At 45.9% G+C, this 22,288-nt stretch overlaps 1 protein-coding gene across 4 annotated transcripts in view; it reads left to right on the forward strand.

Annotated features, from left to right (window-relative positions):
• The window catches only part of LOC142557226 (ATPase family AAA domain-containing protein 2-like), a 64,476-nt gene that overhangs the window by 5,596 nt on the left and 36,592 nt on the right, over positions 1–22,288 (forward strand). For 3 of the 4 annotated variants that reach the window (XM_075668926.1, XM_075668927.1, XM_075668930.1), the window contains exons 3-11: positions 1,407–1,654; positions 2,664–2,774; positions 7,659–7,766; positions 9,414–9,738; positions 13,100–13,211; positions 15,726–15,942; positions 17,005–17,146; positions 18,052–18,200; positions 18,442–18,690. In XM_075668926.1, the coding sequence (XP_075525041.1) occupies positions 1,407–1,654; positions 2,664–2,774; positions 7,659–7,766; positions 9,414–9,738; positions 13,100–13,211; positions 15,726–15,942; positions 17,005–17,146; positions 18,052–18,200; positions 18,442–18,690 (1,661 nt within the window). The remainder of the gene's footprint in view (positions 1–1,406; positions 1,655–2,663; positions 2,775–7,658; positions 7,767–9,413; positions 9,739–13,099; positions 13,212–15,725; positions 15,943–17,004; positions 17,147–18,051; positions 18,201–18,441; positions 18,691–22,288) is intronic. The other variant, XM_075668929.1, reaches the window with a different exon arrangement.

A 22,288-nucleotide genomic window follows, 5' to 3' on the forward strand; every position in this document is an offset into this window, starting at 1 on the left:
AGAAAACAGTCCAAGGGGTTTTTGGGAGTGGCAGGCTCTTAAATGTAATAGCACCAGCGTCCTTGTCTGGTGTATAATGAAGTGTCAAGAGTAGAAAGAAATGGCAGAATGGCTGTTGTTTCTTTTGTGTTTCAAAAAAAGGGAGTTGAAGCTTCTTTACAGTAACTAACATCCCCTACCTGCCAAGGCATTTCACATCCATGTAAAGTTGCGATAAAGAGAAGGTTTAAAAGTGTCGAACCCACAATAAACTGCTGAATATGCATATCATGATTATTTCTGCTAGAACACCTTTAAGGCGACATAAAATAGTATTCCTTCATTGCGTTTAGGTTTCCATGAATACAATTCTTTTCAAAAATATGAGTAGACTCGGCAATCCGCAGTTCTTTTCAAAAATATCAATAAGCAATTATCCACGAGTTGAAAATGCCTGCTGTATGTGCCGTAACTTGCTTTTGTTAGCAATAGCAAATCGGCCAAATTTCGAACATAGGGTCTCAGTTCTGTAAACTTTCACTGTGGTAATTCATTGTGGTCTTGGGCTAACAAAACGAAGCGCACGGATACTGAGGGCTGTGGACCAATAGCTACAAAACGGCCTGAAGAAGTCCACTGTCCCTTCAACGTGGCACACATAGCTTCAACTTGGCAGGAACATAAGTGCAGAGCAAAAATATTGGCTACCCTTGGAAAACTAGTTATGCTACATGTCAGATGCATGCTAACACAAAGTAATGAAACGTAACGCAAACTATATGAAAGCAGGTATACAGACAAAAAGGAAATCTAAGTATGCTTAGATTTGTTTGTGTGCTTTGTAAGTATGCTTAGATAATTGTTAGTCTTATTGGCCTGCCACATTTCGGCAGATGGTCTGTGGTGTAGCTCTGGAATGCGACAAACAAGCAAATAGTAGACTAACAAGTGAATGCATCAGTTAACCAGGCGTGTTTCGAGTATAGGTTGGCATACTCACCCATGAGTGTACCGACTCGTACTCAATTCAAACATTTCACAATTGCGAGATCAAGCATTAGTGAATGACAAAGAGAGTGAGTGAATGTGAACGGGAGTGAGTGCGGGCTCGTGCGGGTATGAACAAAAGTCTGGGATTTTGAGTGGTTGTGAGTGACTGTCGCCAAGTGTGAGTGGGTGTGAATATGTGTGAGTGCCGGTGAGTAAGTGTTGACGCAAATATTAACGTGAGTGCACACGTGAATGGAAGTGACTATGAAGGCAAGTGAGTGTTGGTGAATGTCAGTAGGAACGGGAGGGGTTGCCAAGGAGTGTAAGTCCACGAGTGAGTATACAGCCTGTGAAAATATTAGTGAGTGTACGTGAGCTAATATCGGCCTATGCCGCCGACCTTTTGTCCAAATCGCCAGCTTTTCTCTGTCTTGCAGCGCGCCTGACGCAGTCGGTAAGGGGACACGTTCACCAAAACCACCTGCTGCCCAACGGCCGGGCACACTCCTCGTTGCGACGCCGTGAACCGCCACCACCACCAAATAATGTGGCTGTCTCAACGGATGACGACATGAACGAGGATGATGACAGCATGGTGCGACGGAGCACACGCCGTCGCAAGTGTATCTATGGCAACCTCAACCAGACATGGATACTAACGTCAAGCCTGCCAGACTTCAGCAAGGTCTGTCATCACTTCCTAGCTGTCATCTGGGCCGGGATTACGTAACAGATCTATTCCAGTGCTATTCCTTTTTGCTCTTCATTGGTTCAAGCAGCGCTCCGCCACCATTGTCAACACGATTTGTCGGCCTTGAAAGGGGGATTATAAGAAAGGAATAAAATAAAGCTATGGAATCGCTACGGTAGGCCAGTTCTTGTTTGGGCTGTAGGGTTTTTGCTGACAATGGAAACGGTTAAATTTTACAAATTTTTCTTGCTGCAAACTGTCAGTCAGTGCCGTGAGAGGCATTCGAAGGGCTAGGTTATTAAGGTTTCATGAAGGTGTGCTAACTTGCCTGCTGCTGAGGAGGGGGTTGCAAGCCCAATCCCCAGTTAGGCAATGTGACCATAACTTGTCTATTTATTTACACATAATTATGTTTATACATACTAATGGGAGTGGAATGAAAGAAAAGATTGCAGGTGGTCAAAATGAGTCCACAGCCTGGTACAGTGACTGTCACAGGCAACGTGTCATTTTTTTATGTATATTGAACCCAAGGAATTGCTCTCCCTCTCATCTTTTACTTGTCTACATGTGCATTACTCTTGACAGAATACTGTAGACATGGGCGGCAGCAGACACATTGGTAGTGCCAGCCTCTGACATGGCGTTCCAGCTGGACATTATAAGTGTTTGTTGTAAATGTTGGTTAGAATTCTTGTCGGGGGAAAAAACTAACAGAGCTGCCACTGTATGGTAATGATTATGCTGCTTTCAACGCTATGTGCCAGCAGCTAATTAGAATAGGAGTGATCACGGCACTGATGGCTCTTTGAGTTCATATAAACTAGGGCAATGCAAGGTATTGTCACCACCTTGGCTGCTCATGTCTTCATCTGCAGTGTTGTGTAGACGTCAAAATGTACACGGAGAGGCTGAAAGTCTCTGAGGCCCATGCTTGGGTCGTTGCTTGCAGCCACGCGTGTCTCAACTGACTGTGACGCTCTATTCTCTCGTCTCGCAACAGTCACCTACGAACCAGTCGGGTGCCGGTAACAAAAAGGACCCAACCGCTTTCCACCACTACCTCCGCAGCTCAGCCAGCCACCACCACAACAGCATGCCTCCTGGCGGCAATGTGAGTGTCAGCTTGCAACTTTATGTGCGTGTTGAAAAGTAAACGGGAAATCGCACGCTGGCCTGCCTAAATTCGCTGTGACCCTTTCAGCTGGTCTTGCTAACCACAGCGTGGTTGCACAACTTAGCTTGGCAATTCGTGCGGGGTTGAAGGCGACACAACATGGTGCTGTACTGCATCACCATGTCGTGTCGCCTTCTCGTGCCCCTGTCCCCTGGTACTTGCATTGCGTGTCGAACCAACAGGCCAACAGAATGCAGCAGCAGGAATACGCAAGCTTCTCGCCTCTGCCAAGAAAAATTGACTGCCTGTTCTAGTGGCTCTAATGGTTCAAACCATTGGAAGCTTTACTTAGCGTGGACATTCTTGATCTATTAAAGTTTATGTCTGCAAAGTCATTGTTCCATTGGAAGCAGCCTTGACTGCATTTATAAAGAATGTTTCATTGTGCCCATGTTCTTTCGAAAATTATGATGCTTGAGTATTGCTGAAAATTAAAAAAAGAAATGTCTGCAGTTGATGTTAGTAGAGCTGCACTAACAGTTTCTGAACACATCCCTCAAGGTGTGAAGTTAGGAACGTCAACATTTGGATTAAACAGAGCAGTATTTTCAAGCCGTGTTCGATACCGGTCTTGCAAGTGATTTGGGAACAAGAGCTAGCCTGTAACGGTGCTTGGACAGAGGACATCTAAGTGTCCAGCTAACATTACATGGCATCCTAGGTCCTATGCCCTGCACTTCAACAAAGCAGCAGAGGGCCTTGTATTTATTGTTCCAATATCTCTCAGTAGCTGTCCTTCTCAAAAAGCTTTACAGAAGGTTCACTTTAAGATATAGAAAAGCCTGCATTTTTCTCTATCGTCTCACCTGTAAATACCATTATCAGGCTTACTTGCGCATATTATATTTCTTTTTGTTTTTTCCCACCCTACCTTGCAATCTTTTAATCTACTTTCCTTTTCCTATGCAGAGTTTCATGTCAGCGGCCCTTAGCACGTCAGAAAAACACCTCTGCCTTTAGTTAAAGAGACCCTGACACTACAGTCAACAACCGATTTTTCGGACCCTCTAGGGAACGTAAAAACATCAGAAAATTCAGGCAGTCTGAAAAAATGAATGCATGCAAAAAAACGCACCTTTTTTCTTTTTTTTCTCTGATCTAGAGGTAAAGGGTGAAGTACCAGGCTTCCGAAACCCTGCCAAAGCATCAATGAACTGGCTATAAAAAGAGGCGTTCAAAAACTCTGCATGCAGCCGACTGCCGGTTTATTATGTACATGTGCATCGTCGGGCAGCCGGTGTTATTGCTGCAGTGGTTTGAAGAATTTGTTGTTTGGACAGCGTTCCGGTTACATGCGATCATATTCGTCTCGATCTGAGCAAGGATCATGTCACCACTGTACACTGATGAGAGTCAACAGTGCTCGCGTCAACTCTGCGCTTGTAGGCGGCGCAGGCATTGGCTCCTCATTTTCAACATCGGAGTCTTCTGAATCCCCCACAACCTGACAGACTATTTCCTTGTCAGTCAGCTCTGCGCAGAAGTTGAGCTCGTTGTCAGCGTCAACAAACTGTTCAAAAGTTATTTCCGTGGGCATGGAAACCCCAGCAGAGCGGAGGTCGTTGATCACATTGTCCATGGCGGGCACACGTCAATCGTGTTTTTGGTTTCAGGCAAGTCTGGTTCCTCTGTGGCGAGTACAAAGCCTATGTGGTGAAAACAGTTGCGAATCGTGTCTTGCCTCACTGCATTCCATGTGTCCGCAAGCATTCCAACAGCAGACCGAAGATCAACCGTTGTAGCCTTTGCCGTTTTCCACATACAGCACCATGCGGCTTAGTACCTGCAAACGGTACAAAAGTTTCAGATTGCAGACGCTGCCTTGGTCTATTGGTTGGAGGACTACAGTCGTGTTGGGTGGCATGAATTCCAGTTGGACAGCCTTCAAATTCTTGATGTGACCGTGAGCGGCGCAGTTGTCAATGAAGAGCACGACATGTCTGTTCTGAAGCTCAAACTTCCTGTCCAACCTGTGAACGTAACTTCTGAACAACTGCTGAGTCACCCATGCCTTTCTGTTGGCTCCGTACAACACTGGCAGCGTTGCCCCTTTAAAGCACCTTGGGTTCTTTGACTTCCCGATTACTAACAAGGGAAGCTTCTCTCTGCCAGACATGTTGCTGCCGATGAGAACGGTCAGCCGTTGTTTACTGTGCTTGCCACCATGGCGTGGGTCACCAGCAAAAGCGAGCGTTCTTTCCGTCAACATCTTAAAAAACAAACTAGTTTCGTCGCACTTGAAAATGTTGTCAGCAGAGAACTGCTGCAACAAAGACTGAATTTTTCCCTTGCGGTACTGCTCAATAACTGCACTGTCGACGGCGCCGCTCTCACCGCACATCTTCTTGAACTTGAGGTCATTCCGATGTTTAAAGTTCCTCAACCATCCATCAATAAATTTAATATCCTCAATGTCTATTTGAACCGCGAGAGTTTCTGCTTTTTCTTGCAAGATGCAGCCCGAGACCGGCAACCGCTTTGATATCATCGAATTAAGCCACACGGCGAGAGCTTCCTCAAGCTTTGGATGAACACCTTGGCTTGCATTCTTTTTTTTTTTTTTGGGGCACCAGATGGTTTTTCGGCCGCTTCCAAGATCTTGCCCTTGTTCTTGAGGAAATCCGAAACTGTTTGCTTAGTAATGCCGAACTCCTTGCTCCTGTCAGCCTGCGGTCGGCCGCTCGCGACTTGCTTAATAATGGCGGCTTTCTTCTCCATTGTTAACCGTTGAACTGCTTTCCGCGCTTCGATGCCATCGGCGAGGACGACGAAGACGGAGTTGGGGCCATCGAAGGCAAGCGAAGTCCCCAAGTTGCGAACAGTGGAGTTCGCTGACGAGCGTCGAAGCACCTAGGCCTAGCGTCGCGGAGCCCACTTGACACAACAGCACAACCACACACCACGCTAGCCAAAACGTGGCCTGCGCAAACAAACGAAATGGTGCCACTCCGGAAACTCCTCCGGAGACGGAAGTGCAACGGTGAACATAGCCAGCGTGGCCAGACCAAATCGGTGTGTGATGGCTAGATTCAGCTAGTTGTGATTCAAAGCGATGATATGCTTCGGTTGCAAGTCGATTTCCTTCGCAAGGGCGCTGCGCAAGGACCCAAAGGACCTTCAGTTGCATCAAAAAGTCCGGAAAATTGGATGGAGGGGGGTTCGAGCATCCGAAACTTCAGATGTCCTTATACATTGATTCTATGGGGCTCGTGGCGGTGCCGCGAAGACGTTCGAAATATCAGGCATGTCCGAAAATTCAGTTGTTGACTGTATTTTGACCATTTTGTACAAACATACAAAGTTCTTGGGGTAGGTCCTTCTGATCATAGACACAGTTAAGCGCTCCGCATAAAGCTTGTAATATGATTTTTTATATGTGCATCGCTACTGATAGCAGCGACGCTTCGCTCCCCTGAGTTTTCAGCCACTCTGTCCCCTGCTAGATATAGCGGGAGGGCGTGATGTCATTTGGTCAAGCTATCCGATGGCTACCCATGTTGTGTCATCGGGAATCCTTCAAACATGTCGCCATATTACGGTTATCTTTAATAACTTACGTATGTGTAGTAACTTATTTTGTATGCCCTTAAAAATAAGTACACAAATGTAATAAATCCAGGCGTTTCTTCACACCAATGGCTCACTTCCATGTGAGAATGTAGATCGTTTGCTGTTGCTCTGAAAGTGGGCAGCAGATGGGACGCGGTGGGGTTGTCACATGAGAATAGGAGCAGCGATGGCTTCTTTAGCAACAGGAACATCAATGGTAACTGCGCTGTATTACACCTTCGTCGGACAGCCAAGTTTTGCATATAATTTGTCCAGAATAATAGCAGAAAAAGACCATAAGAAGCAGAGATCCGGCAAAGAAAATTGTTGCGAAGGAAATTGAATGTGCTTTACAACTTGTCATAAGGTCCGTCAGAAAGCTACCATGTTGAGTTACATTGGTGTAGTGGTATTGTTCCCGCCTCCCACGCTGAAAGTGTGGGTTCACTTCCCGATTTGCATACCTTTTTTTTGTATCCATAACTTCATTCTTCTTTTTTTTTTTTTTGTAGAACTGTAGAGTAGTGACAGCATTGTTAACAGTCCATTTCGCCACATTCACAAGTTAGTGGCAGCACTTTTATTTTCTGCTAACGGCTACAGAGAAATCTTGCGAGTGTCATATAGCGACAATCATAAATGTACGTAATGGATATTTTCATATTATCAGGTGATTATCAAACGAAAATAATACCGAAACCAGCTGCATTTTATTTAGTTTGTACATTGCATATACGGTTGGCAAACGCCCACGGTGGCATCCTTCTCTTTTTGCTTCATGTGGCACTAAAAAAAGGGGGGGGGGAAGCCAGCAACATTGTAGTGCTGCCGCGCGCAGTTCGTCTTTAAACTTTACTCCATGTAGCCCAGGCTTAACAATAAAAACTGCATAAAAAACAGATGCGCGAACACACAGTTCAAATCAACCAAATTCAAAAAACACTGACGTCTCTGCTTGAAGGAGCTGCAACATAGCGACGGCCACACGGTATAAATGTTGAGGGGTGTGCAGCGGCTTGAGGGGGTCGTAATGTTCAACCACTCGTACCTGCGTTATTACGGCATGCTGATACAAAATTCTTGTGAGGAAGCATACTTCGAGAGATGCCCTCTATGTCTAGGCATATAAAAAAAACCGTTTCAGGGACCCTTTAAAGAGCTCTCTCTCTCTCTCTCTCTCTCTTTGAGGCTTCATGGCCAGTAAGAGCATTGCGAGATTGGTATGAAACCGCGGCTGTCTAGTTTTCATGGGCTTGCATTTGCTCACTCCAGGACTCTGAGACCTTAGACGGGGACAATGAGGACAGCCTCGAGTCAAAGCGGAGCAACGAGAAAGGAGTGAATGCCGAGCTCCGTCGTCTCGGCCTGTCTGAGATGCAGGTGAGCGCTGTTGCTTATCAGCTGCCGCCATGCGGTCTTGTAGGGGTGGGTGCAAATGGCAAATGTTAAAGGGGCCCCGAAAAATCTCATCTCGAATCTTGGCAACACTCTGGAATGAGGCCGATGTGATGTGTTTTAAAGAATATGTTTGCCAGGAAAATTATTTGAAAAGGAATTGGCATGCACGGAGTTGTAGTGGGGTCTCATATGTGATTGTGACACAAAGAACGACAACACAATAGTGCAAACACTGAGAAGAGCATTTATTTCGCCTCTTATTCGATAAGGCCAGCTATTTGAATCACAACCAATGGGATATACTGATGGGCATGCAGCTAATTGAGGAAGTCCGACTTGCCACGACAGGATATTAATAGAATATGTTCACCCCTTGCCAGACACCAACGCCTAATCGTTCGCTGGGGAACGATTAGGCATTGGGGAAACAACGGTGTGCCATTTGAACGATTGTGTTCGTTCATCCCGCAGCCCTGCTCTGAAGCTTCTTGCGGGACAGACCCGCAGAACGTACTGATATGCGTACAAGTCCGCACGCTCTGCTGGCCCCTAGCTAGAAAGGAAGATGCTCACTCCCTTTTGTGTCTGAGTAACCCTGCCGTTTCGTTGTGTTAGTAACACAACACTCACGCCATCTCTTATGCTGTTCTGCAACTGCTGGTGGCACGTAGCTATGCGGGGAAGCTGGATTAGAGGAGAGATGGGAGCCATGTGGGAAAAACATCAGGGGACGCGTGAGAATCGAGCGTCCCTACAGTGTAAAGAGTGCTGTGTTTACTTTTCCCCTTTTCTCTTAACTGATTCGTGGCCCTAAGCTGACCTGGCACCGATTGCAATGCCCTGTTTGTGGCTTTGTTTATCGCGTTCTTGTTTTCACAGTATGCTTACGATAACCCTTCGAGGTTGGCAACTGGCAAAGATGCCCTAGGGCGACAGAAAAGTGATGAACCGGATAGGCAGTATGTGTTAACAGTCGCTTTCCCAGTTTCCTCCAAGGTCTGAAAAGTGTGCGCTTGTGTTCGAGCAAGCTCTCGAATAGTAACTCATGGTCATAATCACCCAGTAGCTGGTGTCAAGCCGTCACACCTGCTGCAACATTATCACTGACGTCGTGTGAAGTGGATAAAAGAAAAACTTGGGCCTCAAAAGTCGGAGGAGAGCAGCTTTTACGCATGGTTTTAGGTTGCTCTTTGCATGGAGCAAGAATATTTGGCATGCATCTTTACGGAAGCATTTTCTACAGATTGGAAATGTTTTATTTAATCTTTTAGAAGTGTTTTAGCGCCTCTTATTACGCAAGTATCTTTGGAACAGTGTTCTACTGGGCAGCTTGTAAATTGGCAGGAACTAAAAGGTGAAATGAAAGGCTGACGCGGTTGCTGGTCCTTCTAGCAATCATGGCTAGAACAACCAATCTAGCAATCAGGCTCTAGCAATCACGGTAAACCCGATATATTCAGCCGTAATCAGTATTTGAAGGAATCAAATATTAAATTCCCGTGTCAAAAGTTTTGATTTGAAACGCTAGTGTTGAATGCTAGTATTCAGCACTGTAGTATTGGGCTAGGTTGAACTCATGGGCCGCCAAGGTGCCATTGCACTTGACAGCTTCTGTTCCTTGCCCTGCAGCATTTCTCGGCAGACGACATGTATTCACGGGTGAAGCGGACACGCCAGCAACACCAGGCGGCGGCTGCAGCGGCAGAAGAGCAGCCGTTCTTCCGCACAAGGAGCTCCCGTCGTGCAGCTGCGGAGGAGCGGCGCGGCCGCCGGCGAGAGGCAGCCGCGGCAGCGGGAGTGGCCGCCAGCGACTCGGAGCCCCGTGGTGGCAGCTCGGGAGTCTCTGGGGACAGTGACGTTGACGATGAGGAAGAAGAGGTGCAGCTGCCCGTGATGAATGGCTACCACCTCCGTCCCAAAAAGCCCGTCACGGAGCGCTTCCAAGTGCCTGTTGGTGAGTGCATCTCCTGTCAACTTAAACCAAAGAGTTTCATCCTGTAAGTCGTACATCGTGGAAATCATTGGCAGAGAGAGGGGGGGGAACATTATTTAATACAATGAAGCCTCGTTTCAAAGCTGGAGAGGTTTAACAAAATAGGATATGTATAGCCAAGTGACGTTCCCTTAGAGAGCTACATATGTTAAACCTTGTTTTAACAAAATAAGTGCTTTGCTAATGGATATAATCAACTTCATTCATCTCCTAAACCCAAAAATCCTTCACCGTCAGTGCGGAGTAAACACTTGACTGAACCTGAGGTCAGCAGCATCCTTCCCTGCATTCAACATTCTCATTAACCAGTGAACGTGATTGACATATGAAGCATTTCAAATGTAATGCTAGCAGCCAAAAGCGTAGCCCAATTATTTCTTATATCACAATCTGTTTTCTTTACGTAATAATGCATCCCTGCCATAAGCCACCAAGTAACAGAGACACACTGGGTCGTGAACGACCATTGAACAAGGGATTAGTTGTGTATAAAAGTAAAACATCAAGCATCTTCCTGTCGAGTACCGTGCTAATTGCAAAGCATGGATGACCTTGGACATATTCCGTGCTTGTCTGCAGGATCTGAATCGACACATTAGCGCCAATGAACGCAAGGTGCTGATGATAGTGGACAGTTGCACTGCACACTGCAACATTTTGAATCTGGGGGCAATCTGGCTTGTGTTCCTTCCTCCCAATGCTTCTGCTGTCCTCCAACTAATGGACCAGGGAATTATCCACTATGTCAAGAAAAGTTTTCGTAAGCAAGTGTTGGAATGCATGCTTTTCTGCATGGACCGGAAGCACCAGTACAACATCATGCTTCTGAGTGCGATACATGTTTTGAGGGCGAATAAGCTGACAGAAGTGGTGGCAAACTGTTTTAGACATAGTGGATTTGTGTGGGAGGAGACATCTGAAAGCCTGGAGTCTGCAGCGCCAGAAGACGGCGGCGGCGATGAGGCATTCGTTGGCATGCTCCCCTACGAAGTTCAGCTTGCCGACTATGTTGCAATTGATGACGGCGTCGTCGCTGGCCAGTTAAGTGATGATCAGATGATGAGCAATGCCCTCGGTGTGATGGATGAGGTGTCCAATGAAAACGACCCATGCGAAGAAGTTATATTACAGTCTACTCTCGTTACAACCGGATCCTGGTAATCTGATGAAAAACGTCCCCTTTTATACGAAGTCCGCACTATCCGAGGCGCCTTACTTCTGAAACTTTTGTTGCGATGTCTAACAACTTTAATGCAAAGAGTGAGTGACGAACGTCCAAAGTAAAAAACAACAACAACAAAAAAATAAAGTAGCAGTTTCGCCTGAAAGGTGAAGCGTTCATTGCAATAGCAAATTAAGCAAGATAAGTGTGGTAGCAGCAGCGAGCGAATTGACCTTTGTGCTCTCTCTTGCTTCAACACGAACTAAACGTTGAAAGCCCAGTATATACGAAGCTGCTGGCACTGGGGCGCACTTTGTCCACATCGCAGATCGCTTTCAAGATAAGGCGACTGCGCCATAAGCAGCAGCAGCCGGAGTAGAATGTCCCTTTCTCTCGCCTCCCCACCCCATGCCGCGCACACGAAATAAGACAGTGCGTTTCCACTCCGTCTTCCTACCTTGCGCGTGCAGTATTGAGCCTTGATCGTAGTGACCGTGTGACCTTCGCAAGTCAGTTGTCAGCTAGTGTTCACATGGCAAAAGTCTGTTTTGTACACCCGATTTTGAAATAAAATTGCCTCTAATTTCGTCCGGTGCAGCCGATAGTCTGTTGTAAGCTGGTCCATTAAAAGCGAACTTTGATGCATTAATAAAATAGGTGGAACTGACTAAGGTTGAAACATGGTCTGTTATATCCGAAAGTCTGTTGTTTGTGGGTCTGTTGTAACCAGCATAGACTGTACTCGTACTGCAAAAGAAGCCACAGATTCTCTCGCTGTTTTAGAGGAGTTCTGCCATGATGCTCCATGCAATACGCTTGCGCTTGAGGGATTGTCACACATGCGAAAACTAGTTCTTTCCGCCCAACTATCCACGAAAAAACCAACGAGCATCACTGACTTCCTCGCAAAGTGAAGGTATGCAATAAATGAATTGTAAATGTACCATTTTTGTTGTTCATTCGATAATTCAACAATTGGGTTAATTCGGATATATATATATATTTTTTTTACTCCCTTGATATCCGAATTAACAAGCTTTTACTGTACATGGATTCGCCTGAACTTCGTCCATCTGACTTTAAGTGGCTTTGTGACTTTGTAAACTAGTCCTTTTCAACAAAGTACCATGTAATAAGTAATGGAATAGACATTATTAAAATTGTCTGACGACAGGATTCACACACAGGAACTCTAGCGCAGAAGCCCAATTTTGAAACTATTATGCTACGAACACATGCATTGACAAGCAGCATAGAACACCCCTATGAATTTCTCGCAGGCAAGCTACCGTGTTTTACACTCTTGGTGTGTTTCACTTTGGCCACCTTGAGCGGCTGAACTGCTGCAATTAGCAGCGTTTGTGCATGCTTGCAGAGTCCTCTTCACTTTGTATACTGAAATTTAGGACAATGCCTTAAAGGGACACTAAAGCGAAACAATAAATCAGTTTAGACTAATTAAGCATTGTTTCAGAACCCTGCAGGCAGTCATTTAAAAAAATAGATTGATTATTAGATGAGAAAATGAAGGGCCAAGTATCAGTATTTGAATTTTGCGCTGAAACCCCAGCGCCGGTACGTTAGCGTGACGTCAGGGATTCCGAAGTATGTTTTCGCATTTGGGCTCCGTTGGCTGAGTAAAGGTTCCCAAAACTTGCCATGTTTAATATTTGGTTCCTTTAGAACACAATGTAGTCAATCTGTACCGCTATATGTAATTAGTAGGCCCTAGAAGATGCCATAAAAATCCATGACGTCACAGCCAACAGGTGCGGGAAGTTAAGTAGGCATCGCCACTCGTATTTCGTTCTTGCGCTTTTTCTGGCTTACCAAACGTCTTATCGTTGTAAGTGTGGTTTTTCTGGTGTTGTAGAAAGGTAATTTACTGATGCAGAAGAAATCATTTTTCACTTTAGTGTCCCTTTAAGGCAGACAAAAATGTAATAAGTCACAAGAAGATCAGGCAAATCCTCAAGCCCATGGCGGCTGGGCGATTGCAGCTGCGGAGTTTCCTCTGGTAATTATTGCAGAAAACTTGATGATCGCAGCTACCAGTTTAGGTCTCCCATTGTGGCTCTGTATGGTTTACTGCAAGAAAAATTGTTCATCTGGTAAGTGGTACTCGTCTCTACAAATGTTCTCATCTCGATCTGTGTGCAGCCGAGACAAAGCGGTCCAAGCGGATAGCCAGCATCTTCCACACACCAAAGCATGATCGGCGGAACCGGTCTTCCTACCATTCTCCTGCCCACAGGAGTCCCATGTACAGAAGGTGAGGATGCCAAAAATGTTCAGTGTTATCGGTACCTTTTCAACATAGTTGAAATTCGTTATACACTGCAGTCCACTTGTAACAATGACACATGTAATGATACCGTCGCCAATGGATTTTTTGGACTGCAAGAATTTGGACTTCAATAGATAATCTGGACTTAATAAATGCATCGTCAGGGTTCCCATAGAGGTAATGCATTTGTGCAACTGATTTTTTTTTGACAAACTTAGGCCCCAAAGTTAGAATTTTCGTATTTCTTCATAGACCACCATGTATTTAGAACCTCAATACAACAAAGTGTGTTTATACAGTTAAACCTCAATATAACGAAGATGATAAAATCAATATGGTTCAACATATTAAAATTAAACTTTTTCTACTAATAAGTGCAGTCGCCAGTGGATTTTTCTTACACGGAAGGGGTTGTACAATATTCAAAATTATCGGGCAGTCGGAAAAAAGTTAATTTAAACGAGAAAAAGATTCATTTTGTTGAATTTGAAAGATGGTAACAAAAAAATACGGTTTCTCTGCCGGCTATATAAATAGTTATTTCTCCCTCTCTCCTGCCGTGTCGATTACATTTTCACATCGGCAATACGAAGCAAGGCCAGCCACTCTTTCGTGTGTACTTTGCCCCCATGGATGACACTGTTGCCAGCATGAAAAGTGCCGGCAGCGTGAAGCCAATGCTTCGTTTACGCGTCTCCGAATCTCGAGATTACGCAGCCTCCAGTGCTAAACGCATGCGAAGACAGTGCACATGATGCCACGGCATTTTGTCATGCCTACTTGTACGTACACGCGGCAGATTACGTCTAAAACGGGGTGCACGGGCTGCATATGTGCTCAGCATCGCCGATAGCCATGTACAGCCATGACTGCTCTTGAAAGAGACCTGTGCCAAACTGCTGCCCCCTGCTTTCTCTTCCCCTTCCCTTGCACCAACTTGATCACGTTACCATGAGTGCGCTCCCCTCTCGCCCTTTCCCCTTGCTCGCGCAGTAAGACTGCACTCATCAAGCCACCACCCTTCTCGGCTCACCCTTGCACGATTTCACTCGCACCAAAGCATACTGCACATGGGGCATGGTAGCATCTTATTGTACTTGGACTTATCCGGTACATGAGGCTGCGCCGTGCTGGCGCTCGCTCTTAGTTGCGGAGTGAGCAACTTGAGAGGTGTGTTCATAAGCAGCCGCTTGTAAATTCAACCATTTGACTGGCTGCGTCCTTGGAAGTTTCCATTTGTTGTCTCGGTATTCCTTAGCAGCGGCAGTGAAATTCTGTTACAGTAAAGGCTCGTTAATTTGAATATCATGGGATTGAAAAAAAAATTTGAATTTAGTTAATGTTGAATTATTGAGTGTACCAAGAAAACAATAAACGCTTACTACGTCAAAACGCTTTTATTTACTGAATGAATGAGCAAATCCTATTTATATTCTGCACAAAAGCAGTGCAGAAGCTAAAATTCTCATCATCTCGTGGCTGGTTGGCTCTCGCAGCAGCAAAGGCCTCCCAGCTTCTGTCGCAGTGCTGCCGAGGCACGCACCTTCATCTGAGTCACGCTTTTCACTACTGTTCGCAAATGTTTTCGTCGATTTTATTTTTTTGCCAGTGAGCTGATCGCCAACAGATTGTCCGTCCATCATGATCTAGTCTGTGCTCTTCCTCCTCTGCAGCTTTGCAGAGTCAAAGCGAAACTGATGTTTACCAGAACTCCTATGGATAAAACCGTGGCCGCTATCGACACGAACATAGACGGCGATCTTGCAGTTGTGAAGACACATGGCTGACAGACGCACCGATTAAGAATGAAGCTGCTGTTGCTGCAACCGCTGTGCATGAAACCATAGTGGCTATCGATGGCGACCAGACAGTTGTGAAGGCGCGCGGCCAGCGTAGTGTTATCTGCGGCGGTAAATGCCAGAATAAAGGCTTTAAAGGAACAGATAGGCAGAGATGGTTCTGGCATTAGCATTCACATACGATTTTCGCTGATGACTATGGCAGTGCGGGCTCCTGCACTTAGTTTCGGTTGGATGCTGGAGCCTTTTTTGCTCATTTGCGGCGCGGCGCGCTCGCTGAGACCCAAGAGTTGTCAGAATTAATGAGAGTCTGATAGCATTGAATAATGCGTGTGCCTGCCAGGACCAGGGGAGGAGTCTTATTTTCCAAATTAGAGAGGGTCGAATTAACAAGGTTTTCCTGTATTTGAAGTTCGTTATGTCAAGGTTTAACTGTATCCGTATTTGCCTTATCGAGGTTCAACTGTAATGGCAAAGTCACTGGCAAGCCCTCTGCAGAATTCGGTAGATCTTGCAGACGCCCGACATTTTGCGCCTACTTGATTATTTCGGACCTCCCCACTTCAGGACGCACGGGGGAACACCGATCAGTTGTAGTTTTTGGCAGTTACAGGGACACAAGTTGCGACAGTCCTCCCTATTTGAAAGCAATGCCGAATGCAGCCTGCGTTGAACAAAATCGCCTCTCCTTCTGACGCAGGAAACGTCACGCTACGCACAACAGCTCCTCAACGAGCAGTTCGAGTGACGACGAGCGGCGTTTCGAGCGGCGCAAGGCACGCAGCATGGTCCGGGCCCGGAACCGGTGCCTGCCGTTCAACTTCCAGGAGAAGGACCTCTTTGAGGGCGTGCTCCGCGACCGAGCCAAGATCGGCTCCAGCCTGGCCGACGTGGACCCCATGCATGTCGACAAGGAGGCAAGTGTCGTACCCTGACGTGAGCCTCCGCTGTGCGGAGTTTCCTACTGGAATAGGTGGTGTTCAAAACGCGGCGACCGTGATGTGCTTCCAACTCCTGCAATTGATTTCGGCGCTTGCAGCATGCTGCAGCATGACCTTTGAGATTGTATTTGTTACTGTGGGAGAGCCATCTCTGGGGTAACCATTTGGACACCACCTGTTACTTAGAGTGAAGTTGCTAACTCTCCCGGATATCCCATAATGTTTGCTAATTTGGGCCAATTTTCTGATTTTACTAATGAAGCGTCAACACACAAAAGATAAATGCATTTAAAAAGAAAAAAATAGAAATTGGGATTGTACCTACAATGCCCCGGAACTATCGTCCAATCTTATTTATTCTCTCAGACTGCCAAAGTGCTCCATGACACCTACGGTGCTGGAGGGAAACCGTCTTTAGTATTCTTGTATATTCTTGTTATATAGAGGAAACCTAATAATTGTTAATAAAGTGCATGTGCATCCGACAGATGTGGGCTCAGTTGAAACTTAAAAAAAAAAAAAAAGAATGCATGCTATTCCCCACAGCCCGCTTCTATTGTGTCTCTGGGATTTTTTATGTATTTTAGCATTCACAAGGTGACAGGTATGCTACTGGCAAAAAGAAAAACGAAACTTTGTTTATCGTCGCCAGAGGGATTTGAGCTCATGTCTCTGCAGCAATGCGCGCTTGGGAGCTGAATGGGCCGACCATTGGGCAATCCCGCAGCTTTGGAATTTGGCAATTTCTACAGGGCTTTGCGCGCCGCAGAGGCTCTAAAAGGGGGGCAACATCTGTGCGTGTGTTTCGTAGGCCACAACAGGCAATACTGTAGCAGACAGACAATCCCATGTGCATCACAAAGTAGTAGTTCTTGTGTTGTGGTGCCCAATGCGAGAATTTCTTGCTGTCGCCAATAAACGAGGTCAGAGCTGATGGAATAGCTGAAGTTTGCCGATTATTATTTTTCCACCATCACTTTTCTCATGGAAGGCAGGTTCGGTGCGTGAAAGATTTAAAACATGGGCCTGAATGTGCAGGTCATGTTTGACCGTGTCGGTGGGCTGGACAGTCACATTCGGCAGCTCAAGGAGATGATCCTTTTCCCGCTCATCTATCCCGAAGTTTTCGAGCGCTTCAAGATCACCCCACCACGGGGCGTGCTCTTCTACGGACCCCCTGGTAAGTTCCTGTGCGTCCCATTGCATGGCAGTGACTCGCTTGTTCTTTATTTCTGACCGCATTGTGCAACACAGCAATTTTTCACTTATGTGCCTGTTTTATGTTGGACTGAGTTACGTGCAGTGTTGCGGAAGCCTAGGTGCTTGCCTATTTGTAGTTCTTTGCGTTGCAACATTTCAGTACAGAGAGAGAGAGAGAGAGCCTTTTAGAAAAAGAAATAAAAAGAGTGTGTGTAACCAGGTAGCATCATGTGAACAAATGTGTGTGGAAAGATAACTACAGTTGAACCTTGCTAAAACAAATTATGGGTGTAATAAGCTCGGTTGAACGTCTAAATGCCATTATGAGCATGTAGCGAGTATACAGTTAGAATGAATATTAGATCAATAAAGGCATCTTAGCATCAGATACGACATTATGATAATGAGGTTTGACTGTAGTAAAGGGTGTAAACTCACTGGTGTGTAAAGCAAGCTTGCCCTCCTGTCATGGCGATAATGATCGGGAGATTATGATGGAACAGTCGGCCTTTAAAGCACCAGGTGGCGGTAGCATACAAAGGACCCTGAGTAATTAGGATGTTTGTGGAGTTATATGGCCACCGCATAAAACAAGTGTTGATCCTCTTACACAATATTGTTTCTTTGTGCTTTGGTACTTGCTATGTTCTCACAGTGCTGATATCAGTATCTACATGTGTGGCCTCCTTGGTGGACGGCCATTTTGATTCTCACTGGCTAAATGTAGCGGCCATCAAGTTTATTGGGCCAACGGCCTTTTCATAGGCTGTCAGAACCCTGGAGAATCACATTGCAAAGGCTCCCATTGCATTGTTTGTAGGCACCCTCCACCACCAGTGCTGTTGGCTCTGTGGTTGCCACAAATCGCTTGCGTATGCATTGCAGGCACTGGCAAGACGCTGGTGGCACGAGCGCTGGCGAACGAGTGTGCTCGAGGCGACTCGCGGGTGGCCTTCTTCATGCGTAAGGGTGCCGACTGCCTCAGCAAATGGGTCGGCGAGTCCGAGCGACAGCTGCGATTGCTCTTTGACCAGGTGAGGCGGTCACTGCGAGGATGCTGCGGAGATTCGAGCACTCGTGACCTGAAATGTACAAATTCTTGCTAGTATCGCTAGACAGAAATGTGGTGCTACCATTATTCCAGCCCGCAGGGAAAACGGCTACTCATCTTACAGTTCTTGGCAGTTCAGCTGTGTTGTGCGCTAGTTGAACAACATTTCCTTGGCGTTTTACATTGACCAGTGCTCACTAAAGTAATTTCGTGACACTTCACAGGCCTACTCCATGCGTCCGTCCATCATCTTTTTCGATGAAATTGATGGCCTGGCACCCGTGCGGTCGACGCGGCAGGACCAGATCCACAGCTCCATTGTCTCCACGCTGCTCGCCCTGATGGACGGCCTCGACTCCCGTGGCGAGGTGGTCGTCATCGGGGCCACCAACCGCATCGACGCCATCGATCCCGCGCTGCGACGACCGGGCCGTTTCGACCGCGAGTTCCACTTTTCGCTGCCGTGCCATAAGGTAAGTGTGTGTGGTAAATTAGTTTGGCAGAAATCCACCAGGTGCTGGAAGGGTTGTGGAAGGGGAAAGTTGTCATCCACTTGGACTCCAGCACGAGGCTACAAAGAAAACCCATAAGGGTTTCTCAAAGCAAGGCTTCGCAGTAGAAGAAAAATGAATCAGGGTACGTGGATTAAACCCTGGGATCAATGTCTTTTTGGGGCTGTCACTTACATATCCTGTGATCCTCTGTGATCTGCTAGCCTGCTGGATAGTTCAGAGGGTGGAGCTACCGCTATGTAAAGGCGTTGGTCTTGGGTTCGATCCTCAGACCAGGGCAAATTTTTGTTCAACTATGAAAGCTGTTTGTGAAAAAAAAACTGTACGGGTTTCCTTTGTAACTTTGTGCTATAGTAAGATTTTAAAAAATTTTCTCTTCAAGCTAAGTACAGTCGCCGACTGATTTGCCGGACTCCAAAAAATTCGGACATGCCCGATTATTCTGTCAGCTTCGCGGCACCGCCATTCTCCCCATAGACCATAATGTATAACAACTGCCGAAAGTTCGGACACCTTGTAACCTCTCGTCTGATTTTTCGGACGCTCCTTGAGCCAACTTGATCGAGAGCACCATGCACCGACTCTGACCGGTGCATGGTTCGACTTGCTGAACGCCATTTTTGTTTTGAATGGAGCCTCCTTGCTGCCCTACGAAGTGGCGCTACTGAAAATCCCCGTTTATCATTATCGTTTCTGCCTGGTTCGATAGAGTGGCTCTACAGCAGTTCCGGTTTCAGCTTAGTAAGCCAGGTCACGACAATCCAACAGCTGATTTGTTTCTTCGCGCAAGACACTGCAAGCAGGCCGCGTTTTTCGTTTGTGCGACTGGTGTCGGCACGGTGATGTTTGCTTTGTGTGCTGTGTCGAGGTTTCGGTGATCCAACGCGGCATACGTAAACATCGCATCAAGGGTCTAATGGCGTCGACAGTGCCCGCGCAGACTGTGCTGGGGAATGCCGGCAAGCGGGTGCCGGGAAGCCTAAGATTTGTCGCCTTACGATGTGCTCCCTACTGACGCGGAAAATGTTCTGCCGAGACCTGCGCAGTAGTTGCATTGCAATTCCGGACACCGTCTCATTTGACAGTTTCATAGGTGCTGGCACTGCTGTATTGACATGAGCAGAACTCGACGACGGCAAGATCATTCGTCAGGTTTCTGCTGCACCGCCGGACGATGACTCCGAGTCGGAAGATGACGCACCATGTGCTACGCTGCCGTCACATGTGGAGCGTGCACAAGCAGTGACTGTGCTTTCAGCCGCCTATAGTGACCGTACGACCCTTTCCGAGATTCAGGCTTATCTGATTGCGCGTAAACGGAACAGCGTGCAACGGCGCATTCACGATTTCTTCAAGCCTACTGCCGAGCCCGAATAAGTGCGTGGAAATAAAGGAATTCATTTTTTTCGTTATTCTGCTTTTTTGGACACCTGTTTATTCGGACATTTCCGCAGTCCCCTTGAGGTCCGAATAAACGGTCGGTGACTGTATGCGAGTGGACCTAATGGTCCTTGCTATCGTTTGTTCAAGACCAAAGTGATTCAGAGGCCGAGATTCCAAAGCTTTATTATGCTCATAAGCACTGTCATTGGCCATTAACTTTCACTAATCATGTGTTTATTTTCAAGATTGGCTAGCACTTGTTCCAACTGTTCCAACTTGCAAACAGCTTTATGAATGCCGGCCCTGCTCTGTATACTGAATGTTGTGCAAGTAATGTACTCGAACCCAGATGGATCAAACCCACATATAATGAATTATTGTATATATTTAACAGCTGTAAAATCCCCTTGAAAATTTTTGTATGAAATGCTTATTTTATAAATTGAATTACCTATTAATCAAACTTTTTTGTGACCCCCTTCAGATTCAGTACGTCCGGGTTTGACTGTATTCGATTATAAGTGGCTCTTTCAGCTGAACCGCTGACTTGGTTGCACTCATATTTAATGTAGGGGTGGCACTTTTGGACGTATACATCTCTTAGTACCATGTCTTGGAAGCAGTACCAGCCATTCTTGTTTGGTATAAGCCCAGAGGAGTAAACATCATTTGGAACAATTCAGAACTAGAAAGTGATTGCCCCCCAGTGAAAGTTTTGCCTCCTAGTGTAGAGCATTTATTTTTGCTTGATTGGACCTCTGTCAATTGATTTAGCCTTTGCCATAATCACCATGAATGTGTTGTGGAATGTTGTTTGTTGTTTTCTCAAAACAGCATTTTCGATGGTGTGCCACTTTTGGAGTGCTGATACCTCGGATTCTAGTTATCTTAACGAAGTAATCAGCCCGAAAGGTAGACAATTGGATAGTGCAGGAGGCCTATAATATGAGCAAATATTACAACAGAAATTTTGAGAAAGTAATATTTTTGTCTAAGGTGTTAATATGGGCTCTCGTTTTAAAAAGGTTGATGTGCTGTAACTTTGACCCAAATCAGTCTGAGCATTGTTATTGTAGCACTGAAAACTCTTATCATTCATCATCATTTTGATGCCCCGTGCACCTTCATAACAACCAGCATTTCAGAAAGAGCTCACCCCCAAACTAGTATGCACAAAATACATTTATTAGTCCTTCGTAAATTACTTGTTACAAAGAAAAATCAATTGCATATTTGAAATAAGCACATCAGACTATTGAAGTAATGCAGGTTTGATAGAAATGCACTCATAAATAAAAGATAAGTGCTATCCCCCTTGAATAATGCCCAGGAACAGACCTGTAATATCAGCCTCAGGTCACTTAAAAAAAAAATGCACTAACAGCAGCTGGAAATAGCAGCTGACATGAAATGAGCCCCAAATGTAACTGGGCCACCGATTAACTTGTCAAGGAGAAGCATATGCACATTTGACAGTAATGTGCACTGTTTTCATTGTTATTACCTTACAGCTAATGTTTTTTTTTTTTTCAAAAGATGAAGTGTCAGCAGTGACGGCACACTAAGAAGGAACAAAGACAGGACAGGGTGCTTTGTCCTGTCTTTGTTCCTTCTTAGTGTGCTGTCACTTTTGATGCTTCATCTTTTGAAAGCTATGAACCAACTAGCCCCACAACGTGTCCTACTGCTTCCAGTTCACTTCCTGTAACCATTTCATAGTTGAGAGGAATCGGGATGCCTTTCGTTCTTGCAGCTAGCAAACCTGGCTGCGATTTCCCAGCAATGCCTTAGGCTCAATTTTGTGCCGCTATCACACACCGGCGGCAGATCCCGTTGATGACGCAGGCAGGGCATCAATCTGACCACTGACGAAGTGTGAAAAGGAATAGCATCGGAAAAATGCATCACTATGAGATCACTGTCCTAGCCAATCAATTAACCATTTAAATGGTTGGGAAGGGATACTCTCTGAGTGGCTGAACATCATCTGTGCTCTACTGGATTTGTAGGGAGTGAGCATCCGGCTCATTTTGGATAGTGAGAGTTTCACAGGACACTAAAGAGAAGCACTAAATCAGTTTGACAGATTGAGCATTCATTTTGTTAACTTTGTGGGTAGATGTTGGGAGGTCTCAAGCATGCTCTTGGGGCCAAGGAACCCCAACACAGTAGTGGA

Source organism: Dermacentor variabilis, chromosome 9 (assembly GCF_050947875.1).
Source record: "Dermacentor variabilis isolate Ectoservices chromosome 9, ASM5094787v1, whole genome shotgun sequence".
Lineage (NCBI taxonomy): Eukaryota > Metazoa > Arthropoda > Arachnida > Ixodida > Ixodidae > Dermacentor > Dermacentor variabilis.